Below are 25,600 nucleotides of genomic sequence, written 5' to 3'. Positions count from 1 at the left end.
GGTAGGGTAGACAGCCCTGGTGAGTGCAGGTAGGGTAGACAGAGCAGGTGAGTGCAGGTAGGGTAGACAGCCCTGGTGAGTGCAGGTAGGGTAAACAGAGCTGGTGAGTGCAGGTAGGGTAGACAGCCCTGGTGAGTGCAGGTAGGGTAGACAGAGCTGGTGAGTACAGGTAGGGTAGACAGAGCAGGTGAGTACAGGTAGGGTAGACAGAGCTGGTGAGTGCAGGTAGGGTAGACAGAGCTGGTGAGTGCAGGTAGGGTAGACAGCTCTGGTGAGTGCAGGTAGGGTAGACAGAGCAGGTGAGTGCAGGTAGGGTAGACAGAACAGGTGAGTGCAGGTATGGTAGACAGAGCTGGTGAGTGCAGGTAGGGTAGACAGAGCTGGTGAGTGCAGATAGGGTAGACAGAGCAGGTGAGTGGAGGTAGGGTAGATAGAGCAGGTGAGTGCAGGTAGGGTAGACAGAGCTGGTGAGTGCAGGTAGGGTAGACAGAGCTGGTGAGTGCAGGTAGGGTAGATAGAGCAGGTGAGTGCAGGTAGGGTAGACAGAGCTGGTGAGTGCAGGTAGGGTAGATAGAGCAGGTGAGTGCAGGTAGGGTAGACAGCCCTGGTGAGTGCAGGTAAGGTAGACAGAGCTGGTGAGTGCAGGTAGGGTAGACAGACCTGGTGAGTGCAGGTAGGGTAGACAGAGCAGGTGAGTGCAGGTAGGGTAGACACAGCTGGTGAGTGCAGGTAGGGTAGATAGAGCAGGTGAGTGCAGGTAGGGTAGACAGAGCTGGTGAGTGCAGGTAGGGTCGACAGAGCTGGTGAGTGCAGGTAGGGTAGACAGAGCTGGTGAGTGCAGGTAGGGTATACAGAGCTGGTTAGTGCAGGTAGGGTAGACAGCCCTGGTGAGTGCAGATAGGATAGACAGAGATGGTGAGTGCAGGTAGGGTAGACAGCCCTGGTGAGTGCAGGTAGGGTAGACAGAGCTGGTGAGTGCAGGTAGGGTAGACAGAGCTGGTGAGTGCAGGTAGGGTAAACAGAGCTGGTGAGTGCAGTTAGGGTGGACAGAGCTGGTGACTGCACATAGGGTAGACAGCCCTGGTGAGTGCAGGTAGGGTAGACAGCCCTGGTGAGTGCAGGTAGGGTAGACAGCCCTGGTGAGTGCAGGTAGGGTAGACAGAGCTGGTGAGTGCAGGTAGGGTAGATAGAGCAGGTGAGTGCAGGTAGGGTAGACAGAGCAGGTGAGTGCAGGTAGGGTAGATAGAGCAGGTGAGTGCAGGTAGGGTAGACAGCCCTGGTGAGTGCAGGTAGGGTCAACAGAGCTGGTGAGTGCAGGTAGGTTAGACAGAGCTGGTGAGTGCAGGTAGGGTAGACAGAGCAGGTGTGTGCAGGTAGGGTAGACAGAGCTGGTGAGTGCAGGTAGGGTAGACAGAGCAGATGAGTGCAGGTAGGGTAGATAGAGCAGGTATGTGCAGGTCGGGTAGACAGAGCTGGTGAGTGCAGGTAGGGTAGACAGAACAGGTGTGTGCAGGTAGGGTAGACAGAGCTGGTGAGTGCAGGTAGGGTAGACAGAGCTGGTGAGTGCAGGTAGGGTAGATAGAGCAGGTGAGTGCAGGTAGAGTAAACAGAGCTGGTGAGTGCAGTTAGGGTGGACAGAGCTGGTGACTGCATGTAGGTTAGACAGCCCTGGTGAGTGCAGGTAGGGTAGACAGCCCTGGTGAGTGCAGGTAGGGTAGACAGAGCTGGTGAGTGCAGGTAGGGTAGACAGAGCAGGTGAGTGAAGGTAGGGTAGATAGAGCAGGTGAGTGCAGGTAGGGTAGACCTAGCTGGTGAGTGCAGGTAGGGTAGACAGAGCTGGTGAGTGCTGGTAGGGTAGATAGAGCAGGTGAGTGCAGGTAGGGTAGACAGAGCTGGTGAGTGCAGGTAGGGTAGATAGAGCAGGTGAGTGCAGGTAGGGTAGACAGAGCAGGTGAGTGCAGGTAGGGTAGATAGAGCTGGTGACTGCACGTAGGGTAGACAGCCCTGGTGAGTGCAGGTAGGGTAGACAGCCCTGGTGAGTGCAGGTAGGGTAGACAGAGCTGGTGAGTGCAGGTAGGGTAGACAGCCCTGGTGAGTGCAGGTAGGGTAGACAGAGCTGGTGAGTGCTGGTAGGGTAGACAGAGCTGGTGAGTGCAGTTAGGGTGGACAGAGCTGGTGACTGCACGTAGGGTAGACAGCCCTGGTGAGTGCAGGTAGGGTAGACAGCCCTGGTGAGTGCAGGTAGGGTAGACAGAGCTGGTGAGTGCAGGTACGGTAGACAGAGAAGGTGAGTGGAGGTAGGGTAGATAGAGCAGGTGAGTGCAGGTAGGGTTGATAGTGCAGGTGAGTGCAGGTAGGGTAGACAGAGCACGTGAGTGCAGGTAGGGTAGATAGAGCAGGTGAGTGCAGGTAGGGTAGACAGCCCTGGTGAGTGCAGGTAGGGTAGACAGCCCTGGTGAGTTCAGGTAGGGTCGACAGAGCTGGTGAGTGCAGGTAGGGTAGACAGAGCTGGTGAGTGCAGGTAGGGTCCACAGAGCTGGTGAGTGCAGGTAGGGTACACAGAGCTGGTGAGTGCAGGTAGGGTAGACAGAGCAGGTGAGTGCAGGTAGGGTAGATAGAGCAGGTAAGTGCAGGTAGGGTAGACAGAGCTGGTGAGTGCAGGTAGGGTAGACAGAGGAGGTGAGTGCAGGTAGGGTAGACAGAGCTGGTGAGGGCAGGTAGGGTAGACAGAGCAGGTGAGTGCAGGTAGGGTAGACAGAGCTGGTGAGTGCAGGAGGGTTGACAGAGCTGGTGAGTGCAGGTAGGGTAGATAGAGCAGGTGAGTGCAGGTAGGGTAGACAGCCCTGGTGAGTGCAGGTAGGGTACACAGAGCTGGTGAGTGCAGGTAGGGTAGACAGCCCTGGTGAATGCAGGTGGGGTAGACAGAGCTGGTGAGTGCAGGTAGTGTAGATAGAGCTGGTGAGTGCAGGTAGGGTAGACAGAGCTGGTGAGTGCAGGTAGGGTAGACAGCCCTGGTGAGTGCAGGTAGGGTAGACAGAGCAGGTGAGTGCAGGTAGGGTAGACAGCCCTGGTGAATGCAGGTGGGGTAGACAGAGCTGGTGAGTGCAGGTAGGGTAGATAGAGCTGGTGAGTGCAGGTAGGGTAGACAGAGCTGGTGAGTGCAGGTAGGGTAGACAGCCCTGGTGAGTGCAGGTAGGGTAGACAGAGCAGGTGAGTGCAGGTAGGGTAGACAGCCCTGGTGAGTGCAGGTAGGGTAAACAGAGCTGGTGAGTGCAGGTAGGGTAGACAGCCCTGGTGAGTGCAGGTAGGGTAAACAATGCTGGTGAGTGCAGGTAGGATAGACCGAGCTGGTGAGTGCAGGTAGGGTGGACAGAGCAGGTGAGTGCAGGTAGGGTAGGCAGCACTGGTGAGTGCAGGTAGGGTAGACAGAGAAAGTGTTTGGTGGTTGCAGCTCTGTTCCTCCCCTTTATGGTAATGTATGCATATATACAAACACACCTTGTGTGATTATGCAAATGAGGGACATGTCATTTTCTTTATTTTAACAGTGAATAAAAACGATTTGCTGATACAGTAAGAAAATGTATATATGAGTGTATTCTAAGAGAAAAAAATATGAATGTTTCAATAGATCCCACCAAAGTCCCTGAATTCCATTTGTTATTTGTCCGTGCCAGTAAAATGTTTTATGTGCTATAACTCAGTCAATATCTGATCGATTATACAAATTCAAAACGTTTGGAGTATCTTTGTCCATTGTCTGACTGTTACGTTTATTAAAACCTTTTAACAATTTCGATGGCCATTGCTACTTTGATGTCCAGAGAGATGATAACCTAAGGTCAAGGTGCTGGTAACGAGGCACGTGTCGAGAATTAACGACTGAGTCTGTGCTTTATTGAAATGACCCATTTTCATTCATGCAGTTTGTGTGCAGCTGTAAAATCATCAAGTTGGTTTTACCACTGGCACTGTGTTGTTCATGTGGTCAATCCCGCTCTCAGCATTAGTGATGTATTTGGGCCCTCTAGTGACCCAAACGTGGTTGTGCATCCTACATTTCATTCACCTCAGGTGGATATACAGTTGTGGCCAAAAGTTTTGAGAATGACACAAATATTAATTTTCACAAAGTCTGCTGCCTAAATTTGTATGATGGCAATTTGCATATACTCCAGAATGTTATGAAGCGTGATCAGATTAATTGCAAAGTCCCTCTTTGCCATTTAAATTAATGGAATCCCCCCCCAAAAAAACATTTCCACTGCATTTCAGCCCTGCCACAAAAGGACCAGCTGACATCATGTCAGTGATTCTCTCGTTAACACAGGTGTGAGTGTTGACGAGGACAAGGCTGGAGATCACTCTGTCATGCTGATTGAGTTTGAATAACAGACTGGAAGCTTCAAAAGGAGGGTGGTGCTTGGAATCATTGTTCTTCCTCTGTCAACCATGGTTACCTGCAAGGAAACACTGGCCGTTATCATTGCTTTGCAAAAAAAAGGGCTTCACAGGCAACTTCTCCCAACCATCCAGGAACAGTTTGGTGACGAACAATGCCTTTTCCAGCATGATGGAGAACCTTTCCATAAGGCAAAAGTGATAACTAAGTAGCTCGGGGAACAAAACATCGATATTTTGGGTCTATGGCCAGGAAACTCCCCAGGCCTTAATCCCATTGAGAACTTGTGGTCAATCCTCAAGAGGCGGGTGGACAAACAAAACCCCACAAATTCTGACAAACTCCAAGCTTTGATTATGCAAGAATGGGCTGCCATCAGTGTGTGGCCCAGAAGTAAATTGACAGCATTCCAGGGCGGATTGCAGAGGTCTTGAAAAAGAAGGGTCAACACTGCAAATATTGACTCTTTGCATCAACTTCATATAATTGTCAATAAAAGCATTTGACACTTATGAAATGCTTGTAATTATACTTCAGTATTCCATAGTAACATCTGACAAAAATATCTAAAGACACTGAAGCAGAAAACTTTGTGGAAATTAATATTTGTGTCATTCTCAAAACTTTTGGCCACGATTGTAGGCAAAATCTTACAAACAACTCAGCAAAAGAAATCCTTATTGAAGTGATTAGCTTGGGATTTTTATGCTTTTAGTGTGCTGTTTGTTATGTCTGAATGTGTTTTTGTTTTTTTTGTGACTTTGTTTATGAGATTTGTGTACTCTGTGCTCAGTTTGATGATTGACTTTGCTCGGTGTAGATTTCTATTGCCAGGTGTCTGTTCTTGCCACTCATATGTATGTCCACTCTCTCTTTAGCCTGTGAGGCGACAGTCATTAACTGCCCCTTCACCCAACAATATCTCCTGGGAGGAATACATCAACGCAGAAAACGGAAAGTAAGTGTGACCATCACCTTCTCACAAGTACACTTCTTACACACTTCCTTTAGTCTCAAATGACTACATACAAGGTTACATCGAATCAAATCCAATGTTATTTGTCACACGCTTCGTAAACAACAGGTGTAGACAAACAGTGAAATGCACACTTAAAGGTCCAACAGTGCAGAGTTACAGATGTGATATAGTGACACAGGGAATAAATACACAGTGAATAACAATAAAGAGTCAAAACGACATGGGTATAGACAGGGAGGGGGAAAGCCAGTATGAGGGTTAGCGCTCAGGCTAGAATGAACCGCGGCCGGTGTGTGGGAGAGAAAATATCTGTAGTGTTCGAAAAAAGTACTCAACACACTCAAAACCATGAAGAGGAAAACCCCAAGGGGGCCCGAGATGCAGAAAGAATATCATTCATTGAATCCACGCTCGAAAGAAGTGCAAGGTGCTATAAAAAAACAAGGAACGGAGTCCTTATGCCTTCATCAGTACTGTACAAACAAATTAAGAAGACACCTACTTAAGAAGCGGGCATAGTTAATTAGAGACTGGCGAATCGGGAGTCAATGCATGTGAACAAGGAAGATATATTATGAGGTAATTGAGGTACCTATGCACATTTAGGTAGGGGTAAAGTGACTAGGTAACAGAATAGATAAGACAGTAGCAGCAGCAGCGTATGTGGTGACTGTGAAAGAGTGTGTGTGTGTGTGTGTGTGTGTGTGTGTGTGTGTGTGTGTGTGTGTGTGTGTGGCGTCAGTATGCATGTGTGAGCGTGTTATGTGTGTGTGGGCGTATACAGTCTGTGTGTGTGTATGTGTGAGTTGGGTTGTCAGTGTAAGTAGCACTGCTTGCTGTGCGGTAGCAGGAAGAACAGTCTATGGCTTGGGTGGCTGGCGTCTGTGAAAATGTTTTGGGCCTTCCTCTGACACAGCCTGGTATAGAGGTCCTGGATGGCAGGGAGCTCGGCCCCAGTGATGTATTGGGCCGTACTCACCACCCTCTGTGGCGCCTTGTAGTTGCCGTACCAAGTTGTGAAAAGTTTTGAGAATCTGAGGCCTATGCCAAATCTTTTCAGCCTCCTGAGGGGGAAGAGGCATTGTCATCCCCTCTTCACAACTGTGTGGGTGTGCGTAGACCATGTTAATTCCTTAGTGATGTGGACACCGAGGATCTTGAAGCTCTCAACCCACTCCACTACAGCCAGCCCCATCGATGTAGATGGGGGCGTGCTCACCCCTCCGTTTCCTGTAGTCCACGAACAGCTCCTTTATCTTGCTGACATTCAGGGAAGGTTGTTGTCCTGGCACCACACTGCCAGGTCTCTGACCTCTTCCCTATAGACTACCTCATCGTATTCGGTGATCAGTCCTACCACCGTCGTGTTGTCAGCAAACTTGATGATGGTGTTGGAGTCGTGCGTGGCCACACAGTCATGGGTGAACAGGGAATACAGTAAGGGACTAAGCACACAATGCTGATGGTCAGCATTGCGGATGTTTTGTTGCCAAAGTCACCGCCTAGGGCCAGCCCGTCAGGAAGTCCAGGATCCAGTTGCAGAGGTGTTCAGTCCTAGGGTCCTGAGCTTGGTGATGAGCTTGGAGGGGAATATGGTGTTGAATAATGAGCTGCCGTCAATTAACAGCATTCATACAATACGTCATATGTGGTTCTTTTGGAGTGGTATGCGAACTGGAGTAGGTCTGGGATGATGGTGTTGATGTGAGCCACGATCAGACTTTCAAAGCATTTCATGGCTATACTGTAGATGTGAGTGCTACGGAGCGATAGTCATAAAGGCAGGTTACCTTGCCGTTCTTGGGCACGGTGACTATGGTGGTTGAAACAAGTTGGTATTACAGACCGGTTCAGGGATAGGTTGAAAATGTTGGTGAAGAAACTTGCAAGCTGTCAGCGCATGCTGTGAGTATGCATCCTGGTATTCCGTCTGGCCCTGCGGCCTTGCAAATGCTAATAACCTGTTTAATTGTCTTACATCGGCTACAGAGAGTGAGATCACATAGTTGTCTGGTTGCTCTCATACATGGTTCAGTGTTGCTTGCCTTGAAGCGAGCATAGAGGTTATTTAGCTCGTCTGGTAGGCTTGCATTTCTGGGAAGTTCGCGGCTTGGTTTCCCTATGTAATCTGTGATAGTTTGCAAGCCTTGATACATCTGTCAAGTGTCAGCATAGTAAAATTCGATCTTAGTCCTCTATTGTTGCTTTGGCTGTTTGATGGCTCGTCAGAGGTCGTGGCGGGTTTTTTATAAGCATCCCTTAAATTAGTATCCCGCTACTTGAAAGCGGCAGCTATAGCCTTTAGTTCATTGGGTTGTTGCCTGTAATCCATGGATTCTGGTTGGGGTATGTACGTACGGCCACTGTGGGGAGGACATCGTCAATATACTTATCAATGAAGACGGTGGTAAACTCCTCAATAATATCCTATGAATCCCAGAACATATTCCAGTCTGTGCTGGTACGAAACTGTCCTGTATCTTAGCATCCGCTTCATCGGACAACTATTAAGCATGTCACAGCCCACATGAAAAAAGACTATGGTTTACTGTAGAATACTACAGTACGTACTATAGAATTATGTAGTAAACGGTAGTGTACTGTAGATCACTATAGTAAATACTACAGTATTATCCACAAAATAACTGTAGTAAATGCTACAGTAATGTCCGTAAAAACTCTACAGTCCACAAAAAAAACTACATTTACAAAAAACTGTAGTAAATACTACAGTATTTCATTTGCATATACCTTGCCCATTCCCCTCCTCCATATAGTGACAAACCTACATGCCAGGTATAGATCATATATTGTTTTCCCTACAGGTTATGTTCAGACCTAACTTCCTTCCTGCCTTCTTACCTACCTACCTACTGGTTATGGAAAATATGCTATTTTACATTGAACAAAAATATAAACACAACATGCAACAGTTTCAAAGATTTTACTAAGATACAGTTCATACAAGAAAATCTGTCAATTTAAATAAATGCATTGTGCCCTAATCAATGTGTTTCACATGACTGGGAATACAGATATGCATCTGTTGGTCACAGATAAAAAAAAACATCCTCTCACTGTTCCCCCTCCCAGAAATGTCCAGGAACTTGCAGGTGCCCTGGTGGAAGAGTGGGGTAACATCTCACAGCAAGAACTGGCAAATCTGGTGCATTCCATGAGGAAGAGATGCACTGCAGTACTTAATGCAGCTGGTGGCCACACCAGATACTGACTGTTACTTTTGATTTTGACCCCCCCCCCCCCCCCCCCTTTGTTCAGGGACACATTATTCAAGTTCTGTTAGTCACATGTCTGTGGAACTTTTATCAGTTTATCAGTTTATGTCTCAGTTGTTGAATCTTAGGTTCATACAAATATTTGTTCATGCAAACACATGTTAAGTTTGCTGAAAAGAATCACAGTTGACAGAGAGAGGACGTTTCTTTTTTTGCTGAGTTTAGTCAGTCTGATTTTCCAAAGGCAGGGCGGTCTTAGTGCCAGCATTGGTTTGTGGTGGTAACTAGACAGTTACGAAAAATGTAGATTAATTAGTATGGTCTGCAGCTTATCATGAGGTATTCTAACTTGAGACTTCCTTGACATTGGAGATTGCGCACCAACTGTTGTTAACAAAGAGACACACCTCTCCTCCCCCTGTTCAGCTAAGACTCTGAGAAACATAGGATATTACAGTTTTTCAGGTACCATTGAGAGGATACGGAGCTCTTCCAGTTTGTTCTCGAGTGACTGCATGTTCGTCAATACAACAGAGGGCAATGGTGGTCTATTTGCTCGCCAATGTACTCTCGTCAGGTTGCCGCCTCGCCTGTCTCTCTTTCGCTGCCGCTTCCGCTTTTGAGTCCCGGGGATTAGTTCCTGGTCCGGAGGAAGCAGAATGTCCAGAGGTGCCATCTCGTTTAAGTTGGAATGTTCCTCCATTCTGATGCCCTGAAGCTGTTTTCGGTCATAGGAAATGATGCTGGAAACATTATCCATCCATTCTGATGCCCTGAAGCTGTTTTCGGTCATAGGAAATGATGCTGGAAACATTATGTACAAAAAAGTTACGATCAGCGTAAAAAAACACTCAAAATAGGTCAGGAGACGGCTGCTATCCACTGCAGTGCCATCTTGCCAGGGGGATTGATGGACAGACTGATAGATCACTTATGTACAGTTGTGACAGGGTGGATTCCCTCTTACCTCATCAATTAAAGCTGTGGAGAGCTGTTCTACTTCCTGTTGGAGAAACTTGACCCATCGACTTGATGGGTATGCGGTGTCAGTAGCAACTGGTTACTGCTTCCCACTTCCACCACCTAGCAGTGAGTGGTTCCTCACAGAAAATGTGTATTCTATTGTAAGACAAATTATTTTAAAAATTACCCAAATGCATCATCTCCATACCATTATTACAACACATTTTCAAAATTGTGTGATCTGCCATATTCTCCCTATCATCCACTATCTTTTCACTCTCTCCCATCAGTTATTTACTTTCAGGATCACAGTTAGTCAGACCTTGCTCTACCTTGCTCTAACTTGCTCTACCTTGCTCCACCTTGCTCTCCTCCCCAGGAGGGATTCTTTCTTTCCTTTCTTTTCCTTCAAAAAAGTAATTTCACCTCATTTTGTGACTGGGCATTCTCCCTCTTCCCCTCCTTCAGAGCGCCTCATCTAGGAAGAGACCTGGTATGCAAAGAGAGCAAGAAGAACTTCAAAGCGACCGTAGCCATGAGTCAAGACTTCCCTCTGAGCATTGAATCGTAAGCATCCTCTTCTATTACGCCCAGATGAACTTGGAAGTCTAGACTGACACAAGTAGTTGCCAGGCAGGATACATTTTAATAATGTATTTTCTTTCTTCTTCATAAAGTATTGAAATCTGAGATGACGTTTGTGTGAATGAATGGGCTTAAGAGGGTGGTGGACACGGTGCATTTATTTATTTGCACCAAAGAAAACACACGATAGACAACAATACAGATAAAAAACAAATGAATACTAAAAAAAACTGTGTGCAGGTGTGGTTGGAAGCCCAAGGGCTGACATGAAAACCACAACACAACAGAAAAAATATACAAGACATAAGTACAAAAAAATAAAAAGGTTTGTTAAAACAAATAACACCTACTAATTATAAATGTATAAGTTAATTGATCAGTAATCACACCAACAACAAAAATGTTAACCCTCACTTTTGTGGTGTGCAGAGGCCTCGTTTTCTCGCGATTATCCCCATCGCTAATTGAATGTGCTAGTGACTGTAACCTGCTGTGCTCTCTGGCATGAAGTGATGCATGCAATCCATTCTTCATTGAGTGAGAATAAAAGACTGTTATTTTTGTTGTTGTTTATTTTCAGGTTATTAAACGTTCTGGAGGTGATAGCACCCTTCAAGCACTTTAATAAACTCAGAGAGTTTGTTCAAATGAAACTCCCTCCTGGTTTCCCTGTCAAACTGGGTAAGTACTATGTATAGTATTACTATGTATAGTATACTGCTTAGTGGGAAACATATTCTAAAATATAAGAGATCCAGTTGGACGCCTGCTGACTGGCTGACCAGATATATTCCCTGATGTTATAACATGTTTACATTTGTCGTCTCTCCACAAAGATATCCCCGTCTTTCCAACCATTACGGCCACGGTGACATTTCAAGAGTTGCGCTACGACGAGTTTGAGGAGTCCATCTTCACCATCCCCAATGAGTACAACGAGGACCCCAGCCGCTTCCCTGACCTTTAACCCCGTTGGGTGGACACCAGAAAGGGGTCACCTATGAAAGGGCATTGATGTTTCATCAAGTTGTCATAGGAGAAGAAGACAAGAAAAGGAAATTGTATGTGTAATGTTTTAAAATGGACATGAAAAGATGTAGCTACTCTCCAGCGTTTTGTTTGGAGTAGCTGCACTGAACGTTGGGCACTGGTTAGATGCACTACAGCCAGTCAGTACTGGGCTGAGTTGGCCTTGGCAGCAGAGGGGAGGACCTACTGCGCCAGTCGATTACTCAACTCTGTGGTACTCCACCTGGAAGCAATGATAGACATGCTAAGAAATTGAATTGTACCCGAGCGAAGTTGTCTTACCCTATTTGACTGGCAGCAAAGTGTGGCATTATAAGTATGACATATAAGAATTGCTTTCATATCCTACCATTTTTTTTTTGTAACTATGTAACAAACTGTACAATTCAGTTAATGGAAATGAACCAGGAGTGAAAGTTGTCTGTAGATGATTAGGTACGATTCAAGTACAACGTAAAGGGCTCGATTACGTTCCAAGTCACGGAGGTTCAGCGCCACTGCGCGATAGAAGTGTAAAGTCAACGTGCCCGCGTTAGCAGAGACTGTGTTCACAGTAAACACTGCATATGTCGGCTCAATCGCAAAATGACCTTTACATTTCAATCACGCTATAGAGTTCAACTTCAGCGGTATGGATTGAATCGAGCCCTAAATGCAATTTTTAAAGCTAGCAAAAACCAGGCCTTTTCCTTTGCGCAAGGTGTAAATACCGCTGCTTTTATGTTTGTTTTATTTTGTGTGTTTTTTTTCTCACTTTCTTTGTGTTAATATGGGTGTAGATGTCTTCTATGACAAGAAGGGTTTCTGAAGTTTGATGCCAAGCCTAGTTGATGTGAGTTCACCCAAAGAGGTGGATGTGGTTTGTATCGTGGTGGAAATGGATATTTTTGTACATATAATATTGTGCTGGTTAAAAGTCTCCAATTCTTCTTTGTTTTTTGTCTTCATTGTCACACTTATGTAAACTCTTTGTTGGCTTCTCCCCTGCAGACCTATGTATGAGCCAAGTGTACAAAGCACTGTGGGGTCTTACATCCTTGGGTTTTACAAGGACTGGGTTATTCAGCAGAGTTTCCATCTTCAGAAGAACAGTTTCAGTTGAGTCCCGATTGCTCCTGAACATTGCAAAATGTTGCCCCGTTTATACCTGGTTCCAACATCCATCCTTGTCCTGATTTTGTTCACATTCTTATTGTGCCCACATTTTCAGACAGTGTAAACGATTAAAAGACTCAATGTGATCAGATCTTTCTGACCACCTCCGGAGGTAGGATATCTTACAAGTGTAGACAGTTCTGGACAGTGAAACCATTTAAATCATTATCCCTTCTAAAATCACTGACAGGTGGCACCATTGAATTATGGCATCAATATGTGTCTTAAAACAAATCAATAGTATTTTGAAAGAATAGCTGTCAAATAATTAGCATATTATAGGGAGGGACCTGGAACTCTGGTCACAATGCAGATACAAAGGATGGATATTAAACACATTTTAATGACATGTAGACATTTCTGAAAATGTGGGCAATCAATGTGGACAAGATCAGGACAAATTACACGTTAGCACCAGGTATAAACAAAGCTTTACGTTCAAGGAAAAGGTCAAATCCATTAAGCTTAGCTATGCCTTGCTTCAGGAATGAAATAGGACTTCTCTGAAGTGGTGCTCATTTGGTTCTGCTGGGTACTGTGTACAACAGGGAGGGTTTGCTGAGCTGCAGTGTGACCAGCAGCAATAGAAATAGCAGAATGCTTTGTACTCCCGACTAATTTCCTTTGTACATTGATCAGGGTCCTATTGACCCCTCCGGTAGTTATAAACCTTTCCATCATGCTTCCATGCCACACTACTGGTTAGTGCTGCAAATGGAAATGTGTTTTCTTCACTTTTTGTTGTGGGCTGAATGTTGCTTTACTCCTTACCATGGCTTTAGCTGCCAGGAGCTGATGTAAACAAGTTCACTCATCTACATGCCAGTTGTACACGAAACCTTGTATAAGCCTAACACTATTTTCAAATGAAAAACATTTTTTACTAAAATGTCCACACATAATGAAATTGTGTACCATTTGTTTATCATGCATTTCAAAAATGGTGCAGGCTATCAAACATATCCCACCACAAAACCATAGTTACTTTGACCACGTTTTATTATAGACTTTCCTTTGTAAAACATGTAGACAGTACAGGGTGTTCCATCATAATAATCCAAACACTGATTTGGATCTACAGTATATCGTCACGGGAGGAAGGGTATGTCTACAACAGTATTGTAAGTAAGTGCTTTACAGATTGAGTCAATTTGTCAAGATTACAACAAAGAATAGAAAGCTACACCGAAACCAGAATGGTACCAGGCTAAAAACAATTTAACAGTCTGAGTAGTTGAGGGGCCAACCCCTGTCCTGTAAAAGGTTTAAGTATACATAAGTTCAGTGAGTCATTTAGGAGAAAACAGTTCCTATATGTTCAAGATGAATAAAATCGTTGAGGCCCAAAAAGGAAATCACTTTCAAAATCCCTCACATTCAACAGGCCCTTCAACATAAAAGTACAGCAATTTGACATTTTATATTTTGATTTCCTACACATGCTTACCAGACACAGGCAGAAATAAACTGGCTATTTCAAACAGGAACAATATTTCCCCTAACCAGTCTAGAGATGGAAAGTGTCTCTATACCTCTAAAAACTGTACATCTCCCCAATAGGACTACAACCCACCAGATTCCCACAAGTATTAATTTAAAAGATCAGACACGTTATCTATACGCCTTTAAAAAGAGAACGGTAGGGAATGGAGCCTGTCGGTTTTCAGTGACATCATCTGGCTGGGTTTCCCTGGGTGTACTCAGTCGCTCATCTCCATGTCTTCCTCATCATGGTGGTCATCTCCGTTCTGTTTGGACTTCTTGCCGCTCTCCCCTGCAAGCTTCTCGTCAGACTCCTGGGGCTTCGGGGGAGACGCAGAATCAGAGTCGCTCTTCCTCTCCTCTTCGTCCTCTACCTCTTTTCCACTGTCATAGCCTTGCTCCTCCTCATCGTAATCCCTGGTCACCTTCAAGAGCAAAGCATTCTGAGCAACAAAGGAATAAATGACACATGAAACAGGTCAAACTCGGGACATGAAGACATTCAGGGTCAGTGTCGCTGTACAGATTAAGCCTAGTCATGGCTAAAAAGCTATTTAGATGGACATTTAACAGATACGATTAGAATGAGCCGTTAATGTGGGGAAAGTCAGTGGTTGTGCACCTTGACATCTCCTTTCTCACTGTCAGATTTGTGGTCTCGGTCCTTATCCTTGTCTTTGCTCTTCTTACTAGTGGAGCGTTCTCTTTCGTCTTGGCTCCGATCTCTGGCGTCTTTCCTCCCCCTGTCACGGTCCTTCTCTCGCTCTTTGTCCTTCTTTTTGTCCTTCTTGTGCCTGTGGGAACAAAAACTATAGTTTAAATACAGACAGGTACACCTACCTAGAGGCGCTGCGGCTTCTACTGCACTGTGAAGCCCAGTGTGGTTCTGAAATAGGAGGACCCTCTTTTGGACCACACTCACCTTCTAGGGGAAGGGGACCTGGACAGTTTCCTCTTTGGGGACCTGGACTTTTTTGGTGACCTAGAGGCGCTGCGGCTTCTTCTACGTCTCCTGTTGAAGACAAGATATTAAAGATGGGAGGGAAACCTTTAACCCTACATTCCACTGGTTGTCTTCGGGTTCCTGAAAGGTCTAGAACAGGGGTGTCAAAGTCAAATGGACGGAGGGCCAAATAAAAAAATCAGCTACAAGACGAGGGCCGGACTGTTCGAATGTTCATTGAAAAATTTTTAAATGACGCATATAGTCTAGTGAACCTAATTGAACCTACTGAAAACCTAACAAATATATTACAATATGATCAGATAAATAAAGCAATATTTTCTTATGGCTCTGTCAGTAATCTTTAATTTTCAACAGACACAAAAGACAAATTTCCTTTATATAAATATCCCCATAACATGAACATTAAATGAAAGAAACCGGTATTCAAGGCACCATCAGTAGACTATATTTTCTATTTTAGCAAAAGTGGGCTAAATTTACTTCAAAGAAAAAACAATAATAGCAATTTTCTATCATCCACTCAACTGAAATATTTTTAAAATATAATTGGATTGAAATACAAAAAAATAAAGTGCAAAAATCTATTAATCAAAAACAACACTTTGTTTAAGGAGAAGTAACATGCAGTGAAAACAAATATTAAATTTTAACTTTTAAACTTGAACTGAGTAAAAACTCTAAATATGTGATTGCACAGTAATGTTCACTTGTTTGAGGTTGAGGGTGATACTTGGTGGTGTCCCATCTTTTCCACAAGTTCATCAATGTTCGGGGTAAGGCTCTGAGCTGAAGAAATCCTCAGAATTGAGTGGAGGTGTTCAGCAGTAAGTCGACTTCTGTGTGATGTTTTGTTCAGGTTCATCAAAGAAAACAGTTGTTCACACAGGTATGTGCTGCCAAACATAGACAACGTTTGAGCAGCCTGGATGCGCAGCTGGGGCATTGTGCCGGGGAGGAAACGGGCAAACTCCGCAGCACCCACTGCCGCATATTTTTCCCTCAGTGCATCATTGCATTGGAGGTCAATCAACTCCATTTGGAGGTTTGGTGGTGAGCTTTCCACGTCAACAGCAAATGGGTTACCGAGCAGTTCCAACCTGCTTTTTTGTGCTTCAAAGTCAGCAAATCGGCGTCGAAAGTCAGTGGTAAGCATACCTATTTTATCAGCCAACTGTGTGCTCGGGAACGCACTGGTAGAGAGCTTCTCTTTCATGGTCTGGCAGCTGGGAAAGTGGCTCAAATTTTCTTTCCGCATCTGCGTCTCCCACAGAGTCAGTTTGGTTTTAAATGCCTTCACTGTACTGTACATATCAGAGATGACACGATCCCGACCCTGCAGCTGCAAGTTTATTGCATTCAGATGACTCGTAATGTCACACAGAAAAGCCATTTCACACAGAAACATTTCGTCTCGGAGTTGTGTTGTGTCTTTCCCTTTGCTGTCCAAGAATAGACAAATCTCCTCACGAAGCTCGAAACATCTTTGAAGCACCTTTCCCTGGCTTAGCCATCACACCTCTGTGTGATAAGGCAAATCACCATGCTCCGTTTCTAACTCCGTCAGAAATGCCTTGAACTGGCGGTGATTCAAACCTTTGGCTCTGATAAAGTTAACTGTGCGCGTAATGATGCTCATTACATGCTCCATTTTCAAGGCTTTACCGCACAACGCTTCCTGGTGTATGATACAATGATAAGCTGTCAGCTCACCTGTCGCGTTTTCCTCTTGCATCTTTTCCCGTATCTTCGCCACCAGTCCGCTCCTGTGTCCACACATCGCAGGTGCTCCGTCGGTTGTCAAACCCACGAGTTTTTCCCAAGGCAGCTCCATCTCATTTACACATCTTGACACCTCTTCATACAAATCATGCCCCGTAGTTGTGCCATGCATAGGACGTAAAGCCAAAAACTCCTCTGTCACGCTTAGGCTGGAGTCCACTCCGCGGATGAAAATTGACAACTGGGCAATGTCAGAAATGTCAGTGCTCTCATCCACAGCCAAGGAATATGCAATAAAATCTTTTCCCTTTTTCACAAGCTGCTCTTTTAGATTGATGGACAACTGGTCTACTCTCTCGGCAATGGTGTTTCTGCTCAGACTCACATTTAAAAAGAGTTGCCTTTTTTCTGGGCAAACTTCGTCACAAACTTTAATCATGCAGTTTTTGATGAAATCCCCCTCCGTAAATGGCCGGGCTGATTTAGCGATCTCTTCTGCCAAAATAAAACTGGCCTTGACAGCAGCCTGGCCTTGTGATTTGGCTTTTTTGAACAGAGCCTGTCGAGATTTGAGGCCTCGTTTTAATTCCTCTGCCTTTTGTAGCCTTTGTTCCATGTCCATATTCTTGTTTTTGTCCGCGTGTTTCGTTTCATAATGTCGTCTCAGATTATACTCTTTCAGTACCGCCACACTTTCTCCACACAGAAGACACACAGGTTTTCCAGCTACCTTCGTGAACATATACTCCGACTCCCACCTTGTTTGAAACCCCCGGTTCTCAGTATCCACCTTCCGTTTTGCCATTTTTGATGGGTATCTGAAAGTTAATTTTACTGTGATGCTGACAACTGCTGTGCCAATAAATATTGAAATGAAGCAGCCTACTGCTCGGTGCGTCACCTTTGCATTGTGGGAAATGTAGTATTGGTGCGTGTAAAAGATCTGCGGGCTGCCGGCTTGCTGCGGGCCGGTTCTAATAATAAATCAAGATCATCCCAGGGGCCGTAAAAAACCTTCTTGCGGGCCGGATGTGGCCCGCGGGCCTTGACTCTTGACATATGTGGTCTAGAACATCAAGCAGAATCAATGCATTTTGGTCAAGCTAACTAGACTCCTCCTTTATTTAAACCACTCACCGATTGATGCTTCGAGACCTCCTGGTGCTGCTGTAGCTCTTAGGCGGCGTCTTGGAGCGCTTTTTGGATTTATCTTCTTTCCTCCTATCCCTACAAGCAGGAAAAACAATGAAGGCAAACAATGACTTGAAGGAATCCTGAAAGAGGTACATCACGCACCACATTTCCCCTGATCCCTGCTGTGAATATAACACTGTAGATGGCCACCCACCTGGATTTGCTGCGTCTACCCCTCTCTCTGGAGTGGGACTTCCGTCTGCGGGGGCTCTTCGACCGCCTCCTGCTCCTCGAGTGGGACCTCCGTCGAGACCTGCTCTTTGATCGCCTGCAATGAGATTAGACAGTTTTTTTAATTTTTAAACCAGAACTCAGAGCTGTCCCAACTAATCCATGCACTCAAACCACTCAAGATGCATCGTGACTGATTTGCTGATGTTTTCCAACATGCATGTAAAGTGGGGCTAACCTTCAGCACATCCAAAACTGCTGATTTAATGAAGGTATGCAGTTTCTCATCAGCGGCGTACCTGTGACGAGACCTGGACCTCCTCCGCCTCGACCGGGACCTGGAGCGGGAATGTTTGCGCTTGTCGTCTTTCTTATCTGCAAAGAGGAAGAACGAAAGCTCGGGAAACTCCAACGTAACAAATCTGTGCGAACTGACTAACATGACAGCCGTCAATGTCTGAAGACGTGAGGAAGAGCGCCATAGAATAGAGGAATGAGTAATTCAGTCATAATACAAAGTGTAATACTGCAAATGTGGTCTAAATTAGTGATAACTCACTTCCTGGCTCGATAGCGGCAGAGATGAGTGACTGGGCCTCTCTGACCCTCTTCATGGCCTCCTCTATCTCCTTGTTGGAGTCATTCTTCATACCAGGATTAATCATCATACCAGCAGCCATTGGATTCATCCTGCAATGGTCAAACCCCAGTTAGTAACCCAGAAAAATTAGATGACTTTTCCACATACACAATAATAGTTAAGATATTCTTTATAGACCGGCCAGAATAGGAGGTGATACTTACTTAGTAGGATCCATGGACTGCATAAGCTTCAGAAAGTCAGCAGAGAGGGCCTGAAAAGGGGAACATGAAAATGCATAGCTATATACATTTATAATGTGAGAAGTAGATCAAAAGGTTATTGTTGGGGGGGGGGGGGGGGGGGGGGGGTTCTACTAAATTAACATATGCAATTGTTTTAAGATACAAATTTTAAAAATCAAACATGTTAATTACAAAATGATTTGCCTTTACTACTATAGCTCATAGAAACGCATTGAATAACATTCAGTAATGGCAAAAAAAGAATCACAAAATAAATCATAAGGAATATAGTTTTGAAGTGTCTGTCCTATATCTAGGAGATAAGAAAGCTCAGGAAATGTTTGTTTTTTTTGACACGTTTAACACCTTATTTTTGTTGCCACAAAACTACCCACATGCTTCCATTCATTTGTATTAGCCAGGTCCTGTGACACTTGTGGGGGCGTAGCGCAAAATGGAGAACACAATTGGGTTCATGAGTCTCCCCTTTCCACAATGGGGTCATTAGTTTGTAGCCCAAACAATTTGGATGCTACAGACAGAAGTTGGCACATCACCGTTACCGACTGCAGTCGTAGTGCAAAACACCATCGTGTTCGTAGTCATTCCATAGAGTGGAAAAATTATTTGTTTGTAGACCAAACAGTTCGGAAGCTTTGTGAGAAGACCGATTTTTGTCTCATGGTCTGACAAAGACCACTGTAGCTCGGCCACTTTCCACCAGATGCGGAAGGCCGCCATAGTCGGATGCGGTGGATTGAGACGCAGCCCATGCAAAAAACAGACATGTCTAGCTTAAACTGACAGATTGAGACAGGGATTTTTTATTATGTTACATACAGGTTAAAACTCTAACCTACACCCGTTTTAAAGTACAGAGTTGTGAAATAGAAAGTAGCCATGTCCAACCTGGGGGTTGATGTTGCCAGACATGCCCATGGCAGCCATGTGATCCATGTTCGGATTTCCGAGAGCTGAAAGAGGCACGCCTCCCATCTGCAAGGACAAGGGACACAAGTCAGACAAATCTTCCTTCCAGCTACTTTTTTTTGTTGTCAAAATGGGGCCTTTGGTTACACAGTTGATAGGTCTCATTTCGACACCAATAGATAACACTTACGGACGCCAAAGGATTCGGAGTGGGGAGAAGGCCTCCTCCAGGCATGCATCCTGCCACGGCGTTCGCTGGTGCCAGCAGTGATAGAGCTTTAGACTCATCAGGAATCACTCCTGGAGAAAAACACCACAGAATCAGTTCAGGTCTTTGCAAACAACCCCCACACTCAAACAGAGCCTCAAACAAACCACATCAACCTAACTAGTCTTACCACAATAGATATGTAGTAAGACATACATTCCATTTTGTGTTGGCGGAAAATGTTGGTCCCTGATTTGCTAAGTATGATTTCAGAATACTACTACGAGAATAAAGTCACAATACACACTATGGTCAACACTGCCAAGATTGTATCACCTGTACTTGTTTTTTTAAGTCATGAACCAAACGTAAGCAAGCACAGCCGGTTGTCCAGTGGGATGTGCTCTCAAGTATCATTAGATGTTTTATGAACAAGCGACTCGTGACGGCTGCTTCGCTACAAAGCACACAAAAACATCAAGACACACACACAAAAAAGTTCAGGGAAAAGGTAACTACTTTTGCCTAAAAACACTTACCATTACAAAACAAACAGAAAAAGGCTCAACCAAATTCTGTTTTCTGGGCTTTTGCTGGTGGCTTTTCTTCCTTCCAAAGAGCCTATAGCACTGTTGATTGGCTAATATATTCACCAGGGGGGTATACTACGAAGCAAGCTAGATCTACTCAGGGTTTTCTACAGCTAACCAGCATTAGTTAGTTTCACATTTCACCTCCGGCTTCATCCATACTACAACGGTGGATATTGCCCTTCAGCCTGCCTCCAACTCTAGCAGGCCTATATCTGCGTTTATGTCGCACATGGCTAAGCAAACGCTGAACGTTTTTTTTAAATGCATCCTGTCATGACTAAATGTGTAATGTGATACATTTTAACATAACTATTTCTAACACAAAAACATTTCCTTAACAAAATACTGAAACAATTGTCTTCCTCGGATGATGCAATCTTTGCAAGAGGGTGGGAATCTGATTGAATTGGTCCTCAACTCGTTGCTCAGTCATTTCATTCAGGGTAAGTGGAGTTAACCTGCCCTGGAGCTGGTTAGGATCTGTTGCCATAGAAATGTACCTGGCTAAAAGGCGAGCCACTTTCTTGTGACTGGTTATCCTGAGTTGACCAAAGTTACTTTGACAACTCCTCAAATGCGCTTCGTAGGATACCACTCATGTAAAGTGTTGTAAAATTTAACTTGCAGAAAGAATAATATATAATAATTTGGGGGTTGTTTATATTTTATCCTGTTACTCACAAGTGTGTAATTGAAATGTGTTTATTTTTCTAAATATCCCAATTCCCCGAGGACCTGCAGAGTGGGGTCACGGTCAGGGTCGCAATTGTACAGCACCCCTGGAGCAATTACGATTAAGTGCCTTGCTCAAGGGCAAAGCAACATTTTCTTTCTTCACCTTGTCGGCTCTGGTATTCAAACTGGCCCAAACTCTAACCTCGAAGCTACCTGCCAAAGAGTATTGAGTAGGCTCTGACAAAAAAGGGAAAATGCCAGCAAAAGCCCAAACAGAAAAGGTCAACTATGTGCCCAATGCTGAAGAAAAAAAACATATAATAGTGAAATAAAAACGAAAATCTTATGAGATGGTCCATGGGGGTGCAATCTAAAATTAAGATAATTTAAAATCAAACAGGTTTCATCTTTTCTAAAAAAAATAAAAATAAATAAAGACACTTGAGAAACAGGATAAGCTGCAGAAGACAAAACTGTTGGGTGGTATTTTCAGCAGGGCCTGGTGTATAGGGCTGAACCAGGAAAACAACTGGAAAAACAACAACAAAAGCCTCCATTAAATGTGTGACTTACTAAACCCGTTCAGAGTCAAGTGGAGAGGATCATTATAAAGCATTTCACTACAACAACCAGTCCTACTTTTACCTGCAGTCAGTGAAAATATATGGGGACGGAAATGCACATATGTATAAAAGGACTGCGAAACAAAGCTATTCAAATTGGGTGGGTTAAGTCCAAACAACAGATAAGCATGTAAATCATAACTAAAATGATGTTCAGAATTTCAGGCCAGTAGCTGAAAGTAGCTAAATGGATGTCGGCCGAGTACTATACAAATCTACTCTGGCATGCAATGCCGCAATCAGTTAATTTACTTTTGTATGCTTCCTTTAGTTTATTAGACGCATACCTACTACTGATTGTGGCCTTTAAACTTGGATTACTTTAATCTCGTTTCCAGAATTAAGATTGTTGACATGAGGGATAGGGAGGGCCCTTGGCCCCTGCTATTGCTATGGTTCATTGAGTGATTATCCTTATAATGAAAAGAGATATAAATAAACTCTTTCTCTGCAGCAGAACAACAGTGGGAAGGGGCTCAGGAGCCGAGCAGCTATTTGTGTGTCTAATCTCTTGATGGCTATGGAGGACCTTGTTCAGGACCTTGTTCAGTCTGCAAGGAAGGGGCTCAGCAGATGCCTTGTCCATTTCGAAAACCACAACACACAAATTACAGATACAATTATTTTGTATTAATAGGCTATACTAGACCTGCAAAATTACACATGTATTCCCGTTTACCCCTTATTATATTGTCAATCTCTGGTAAGACTTTTGTACTAAATCTTACTTGAAGTAAAATATTGATAATCAATGGGGTTTGATTGAGCTTTGTTGTATGTTGGAAAACATTAGAAATAGGACAAAGACGACCAACCTTCTGCGAATGGGACAACAATCAGGGCTCTGTCCACAAAGACAGTGTTGGTCAGATGCTGGGACACTCCAACCGACTCAGGTTCAAGGAACTTTACAAAACAGACACGTGAAGTCACAGGCAAGGAAGATTCACTGGAAGAAAATACACATTTGTTGTGCAAGAAATACAAAGATTCTCGACATATGGTAGAAGAAACATGGTACTGACACTGTTAGTATACTTTCTTCCTGAAAACATATATGCTCACTATTCTAATTAAACATATTTTATGTCTGGTTTAGTTACAATTGGGAAGAGAGAGCAATGAAAGAACGTTGCATCTCTTGTAGTCTTTTCTTGTCTTTGCCATGAGAGCTTCAGAGGGATGATCAAGACGTCTTGTAATTCCTACCTTAACTGCAGTGCAGCCAGGTGTAATTCGACAGGTGAAAAACAGCAAAGCACAGAACAGATTAATTAGCTCCTACTACCCTGCCCTGTTATTCAAAGGAGCCATTTGTTTTCACAGTATCATTGTAATTCAAAACAGTTTGATTCGCGACAGAATGTTTTGTCAACTAGTTACTATATTACTGACTGCAGGACTGATTTATTTCTCGATATCACAAGATAACTTACTAGCCAGTTGTTTCTCAGTACAGTTAGCTGGTTAACGTTAGGATGTTTCATATAGGCACTGAGGGACAAGAGTTCGCAGATATCCTACTCCGTGAGCTTGCAGTAAGCAGTGTTCACTAGCTAGCCATCAAGTTAACCATCTAGCTAAATTGCGAGCTCACAGCCATGTAGGCGCGAGTTTGGCTCCTCTGTATCAGTTGCATGAGCAAACGCACACTTGCGTGTGCTAACTAATTACTACTAGCTAGGGGTGGACTGAGGCCGCACAGGCCCCAACCTATGTGATGGCCAGATTTGGCAGAATTTTCATGGAAAATGTACGTCGCTACTAGCTAGCTAATTGTTTAATATTCATAATACTCACTCTGGTGGAAATAACTTCAGTTCTTCAATATTTCCAAGAAACCCGAAGAGAGTTCTCATCTGTTCGGAGGTGGTACTCGGAGAGACATTTGTCACCTGAATAACGTTCGTCATTTTCCACGACTAGATGTTAATTTGAAACGCACAGACGTCTAGCTAGATGTAACAACCCAACTAATTTAGCATCTAAAGAACGTAACATATAATTGTGCAGTCAAGCAAGCATAAACAACAATAATTTCCACTAGCTAATGCTACACAATTGAATTCCCACGGCCATTAGCACGCTACCAAAGATGCATATATCTAAACCAAGATAGACCACAGCCTTTCGTTTCAAACGGGAACAATTGAGTCATATTGGGCAGAGCCAAGCACGAGCTGGCGAGATGTGATAATTGGCACTTTCTAGCGGACATCTGCATATTTCCGTTACGGAACGCCACCTCTGAAGTGCACATATGCAATAACTCAATTCGCCTTTGCACTCCTTATAAGAAATACATGTTTCTTTATTTTTTTTATTGTCTATATAAGTTTATTTTATTTTTTATTTAAACAACGCGATTTTCAACGGGTAAAGTCTACTACGTTTTGTACACTTTACCCGTTGAAAATCGCGTTGTTTAAATAAAAAATTAAATAAACTCATAACACAGTTTAGTTTTGGGAACAGAAAACTATATTGAGGTCAAATGTTTCATCGGTGAGAAAATTGGCAAAAAATCGGCCAAAATCCATAATTGGTAGTGAGTGGAAATGCCACGCGGATGCTTCACATTTAAACATCCGGTGAAATATCTGTCTCATTGTTCTATCTGTGACGCTACTGTTCGCTAGTAAGGAGTACCACGCTAGCTTCTGCCTCTACTTCTATGATATTATGGCGGTCCGCAAACAAACGTTGAGGTGCATGCCGCCACCTACTATACTGGAGTGTAGTCAATCACAGTTTACAGACTAAATTAATAAAGGAACAAACAGAAGAGGAAGAGGAAGGCCAATTTACAGAAGTGGAACTTTTTGAGGCAATAAAATCTTTTCAGTCTGGAAAAACACCAGAGCTTGATGGTATACCAGTAGAGGTATTTCAGACCTTTTTTGATGTACTCATAGATCCATTATAAACATGTTTTAATTACTCTTATACAAATGGTAGACTTTCAGGTACTCAACAAAAAGGTCTGATTTCATTACTACTAAAACAGGACCCAGGTGGTAAGTATAAAGATCCAGTCCATTTAAAAAAAACTGGAGGCCTCTAACACTTCAATGTTGTGATGAAAAAATGCTGGCGAAATGCATAGCACATATAATAAAAAAGGTTTTACCAGATATTGTTAATCCTGACCAGACAGGTTTTTTACATGGACAATATATGACAATTACTTGAAACAATTGAACATTATGAAACATCGAAGATACCAGACCTAGTCTTCATAGCAGATTTTGAAAAGGCGTTTGATAAAGTATGACTGAAATTTATATATAAATGCCTGGCTTACTTTAATTTAATACAAATTATACAATGAGTTAAAGTATGTACAGCAACCCCAGATGTAAAATAGTAAATAATGGTTACTTCTCAGAAAGTATTGAGATTTTAAATAGGAGTAAAACAAGGCTGTCCATTGTCTCCATATCTATTTATTGTGGACATTGAAATGCTAGCTATTAAAATTAGATCCAACAAGAATATCAAGGGGTTAGGAATCCAGGGGATAAAAACAAAACAAGTGTCAAAGTATGCCGATGACTCTATTTGTTTTCTTAAATCCCCAATCGGAATCTCTGCACAGTCTCATTGAAGATCTTGACCACTTTTCTAGCCTCTCTGGATTAAAACCTAATTATGACAAGTGTACCATATTATGTATTGGATCATTAAAAAAAGTGTTTACACTACCTTGTAGTTTACCAATAAAAAGGGTGGATGGTGAAGTAGACATACTTGGTATTCACATCTCAAAAAATGTAAATGAATTTACCACAACTAATTTCAATAGAAAGTTAGCAAAAATAGATAAGATTCTGCAACCATGGAGAGGTAAATACTTGTCTATTT

The 25,600-nt window shown here is 43.6% G+C and overlaps 2 protein-coding genes across 4 annotated transcripts in view; one reads left to right on the top strand and one right to left on the bottom strand.

Annotated features, from left to right (window-relative positions):
• Nucleotides 1-12,123, top strand: part of LOC110524182 (ankyrin repeat domain-containing protein 13C) — an 85,150-nt gene extending 73,027 nt beyond the window's left edge. Inside the window, exons 10-13 of the mRNA XM_036977978.2 lie at nt 5,281-5,360; nt 10,049-10,147; nt 10,746-10,846; nt 11,002-12,123. Coding sequence (XP_036833873.2) covers nt 5,281-5,360; nt 10,049-10,147; nt 10,746-10,846; nt 11,002-11,132 — 411 coding nt within the window. The 3' untranslated portion in view covers nt 11,133-12,123. The remainder of the gene's footprint in view (nt 1-5,280; nt 5,361-10,048; nt 10,148-10,745; nt 10,847-11,001) is intronic.
• Nucleotides 12,124-13,330: 1,207 nt separating this feature from the next.
• LOC110524180 (uncharacterized) lies at nt 13,331-23,754 on the bottom strand. 3 transcript variants are annotated; one of them, XM_090235417.1, is made up of 12 exons: nt 23,537-23,754; nt 22,552-22,950; nt 19,828-19,937; nt 19,617-19,703; nt 18,687-18,736; nt 18,442-18,572; nt 18,182-18,257; nt 17,866-17,979; nt 17,655-17,744; nt 14,754-14,843; nt 14,454-14,625; nt 13,331-14,274 (listed from the first exon to the last, which is right to left on the bottom strand). In XM_090235417.1, the coding sequence occupies exons 3-12, from the start codon at nt 19,870-19,872 to the stop codon at nt 14,050-14,052; spliced, it is 1,080 nt and encodes a 359-aa protein (XP_090091543.1). In that variant the 5' UTR covers nt 19,873-19,937; nt 22,552-22,950; nt 23,537-23,754; the 3' UTR covers nt 13,331-14,049. The 3 variants fall into 3 exon arrangements, with proteins under 3 accessions (XP_090091543.1, XP_021459250.2, XP_021459251.2); XM_021603575.3 differs by having other exon boundaries at nt 22,552-22,685; XM_021603576.3 differs by having other exon boundaries at nt 13,331-14,256; nt 22,552-22,685.
• Between the last annotated feature and the right edge of the window lie 1,846 nt (nt 23,755-25,600).

This window comes from Oncorhynchus mykiss, chromosome 5, assembly GCF_057628025.1.
Source record: "Oncorhynchus mykiss isolate SJ-2025 chromosome 5, ASM5762802v1, whole genome shotgun sequence".
NCBI classification, from domain to species: Eukaryota; Metazoa; Chordata; class Actinopteri; order Salmoniformes; family Salmonidae; genus Oncorhynchus; species Oncorhynchus mykiss.
The sequence above is the reverse complement of the archived record's forward strand: the minus strand, read 5'-3'. Positions and strand labels throughout refer to the sequence as shown.

What these genes read in the sequence shown, in the direction of transcription:
- LOC110524180 (XM_021603575.3), bottom strand. Translation starts at nt 23,649, where the DNA reads ATGACGAACGTTATTCAGGTGACAAATGTCTCTCCGAGTACCACCTCC. An exon ending in CTGGCAACATCAACCCCCAG is followed by an intron (nt 18,737 to 19,616) that starts GTTGGACATGGC and finishes TCCCCTTTTCAG; the next exon opens with GCCCTCTCTGCTGACTTTCT. An exon ending in AGGTCTCGAAGCATCAATCG is followed by an intron (nt 14,844 to 17,654) that starts GTGAGTGGTTTA and finishes TGTCTTCAACAG; the next exon opens with GAGACGTAGAAGAAGCCGCA.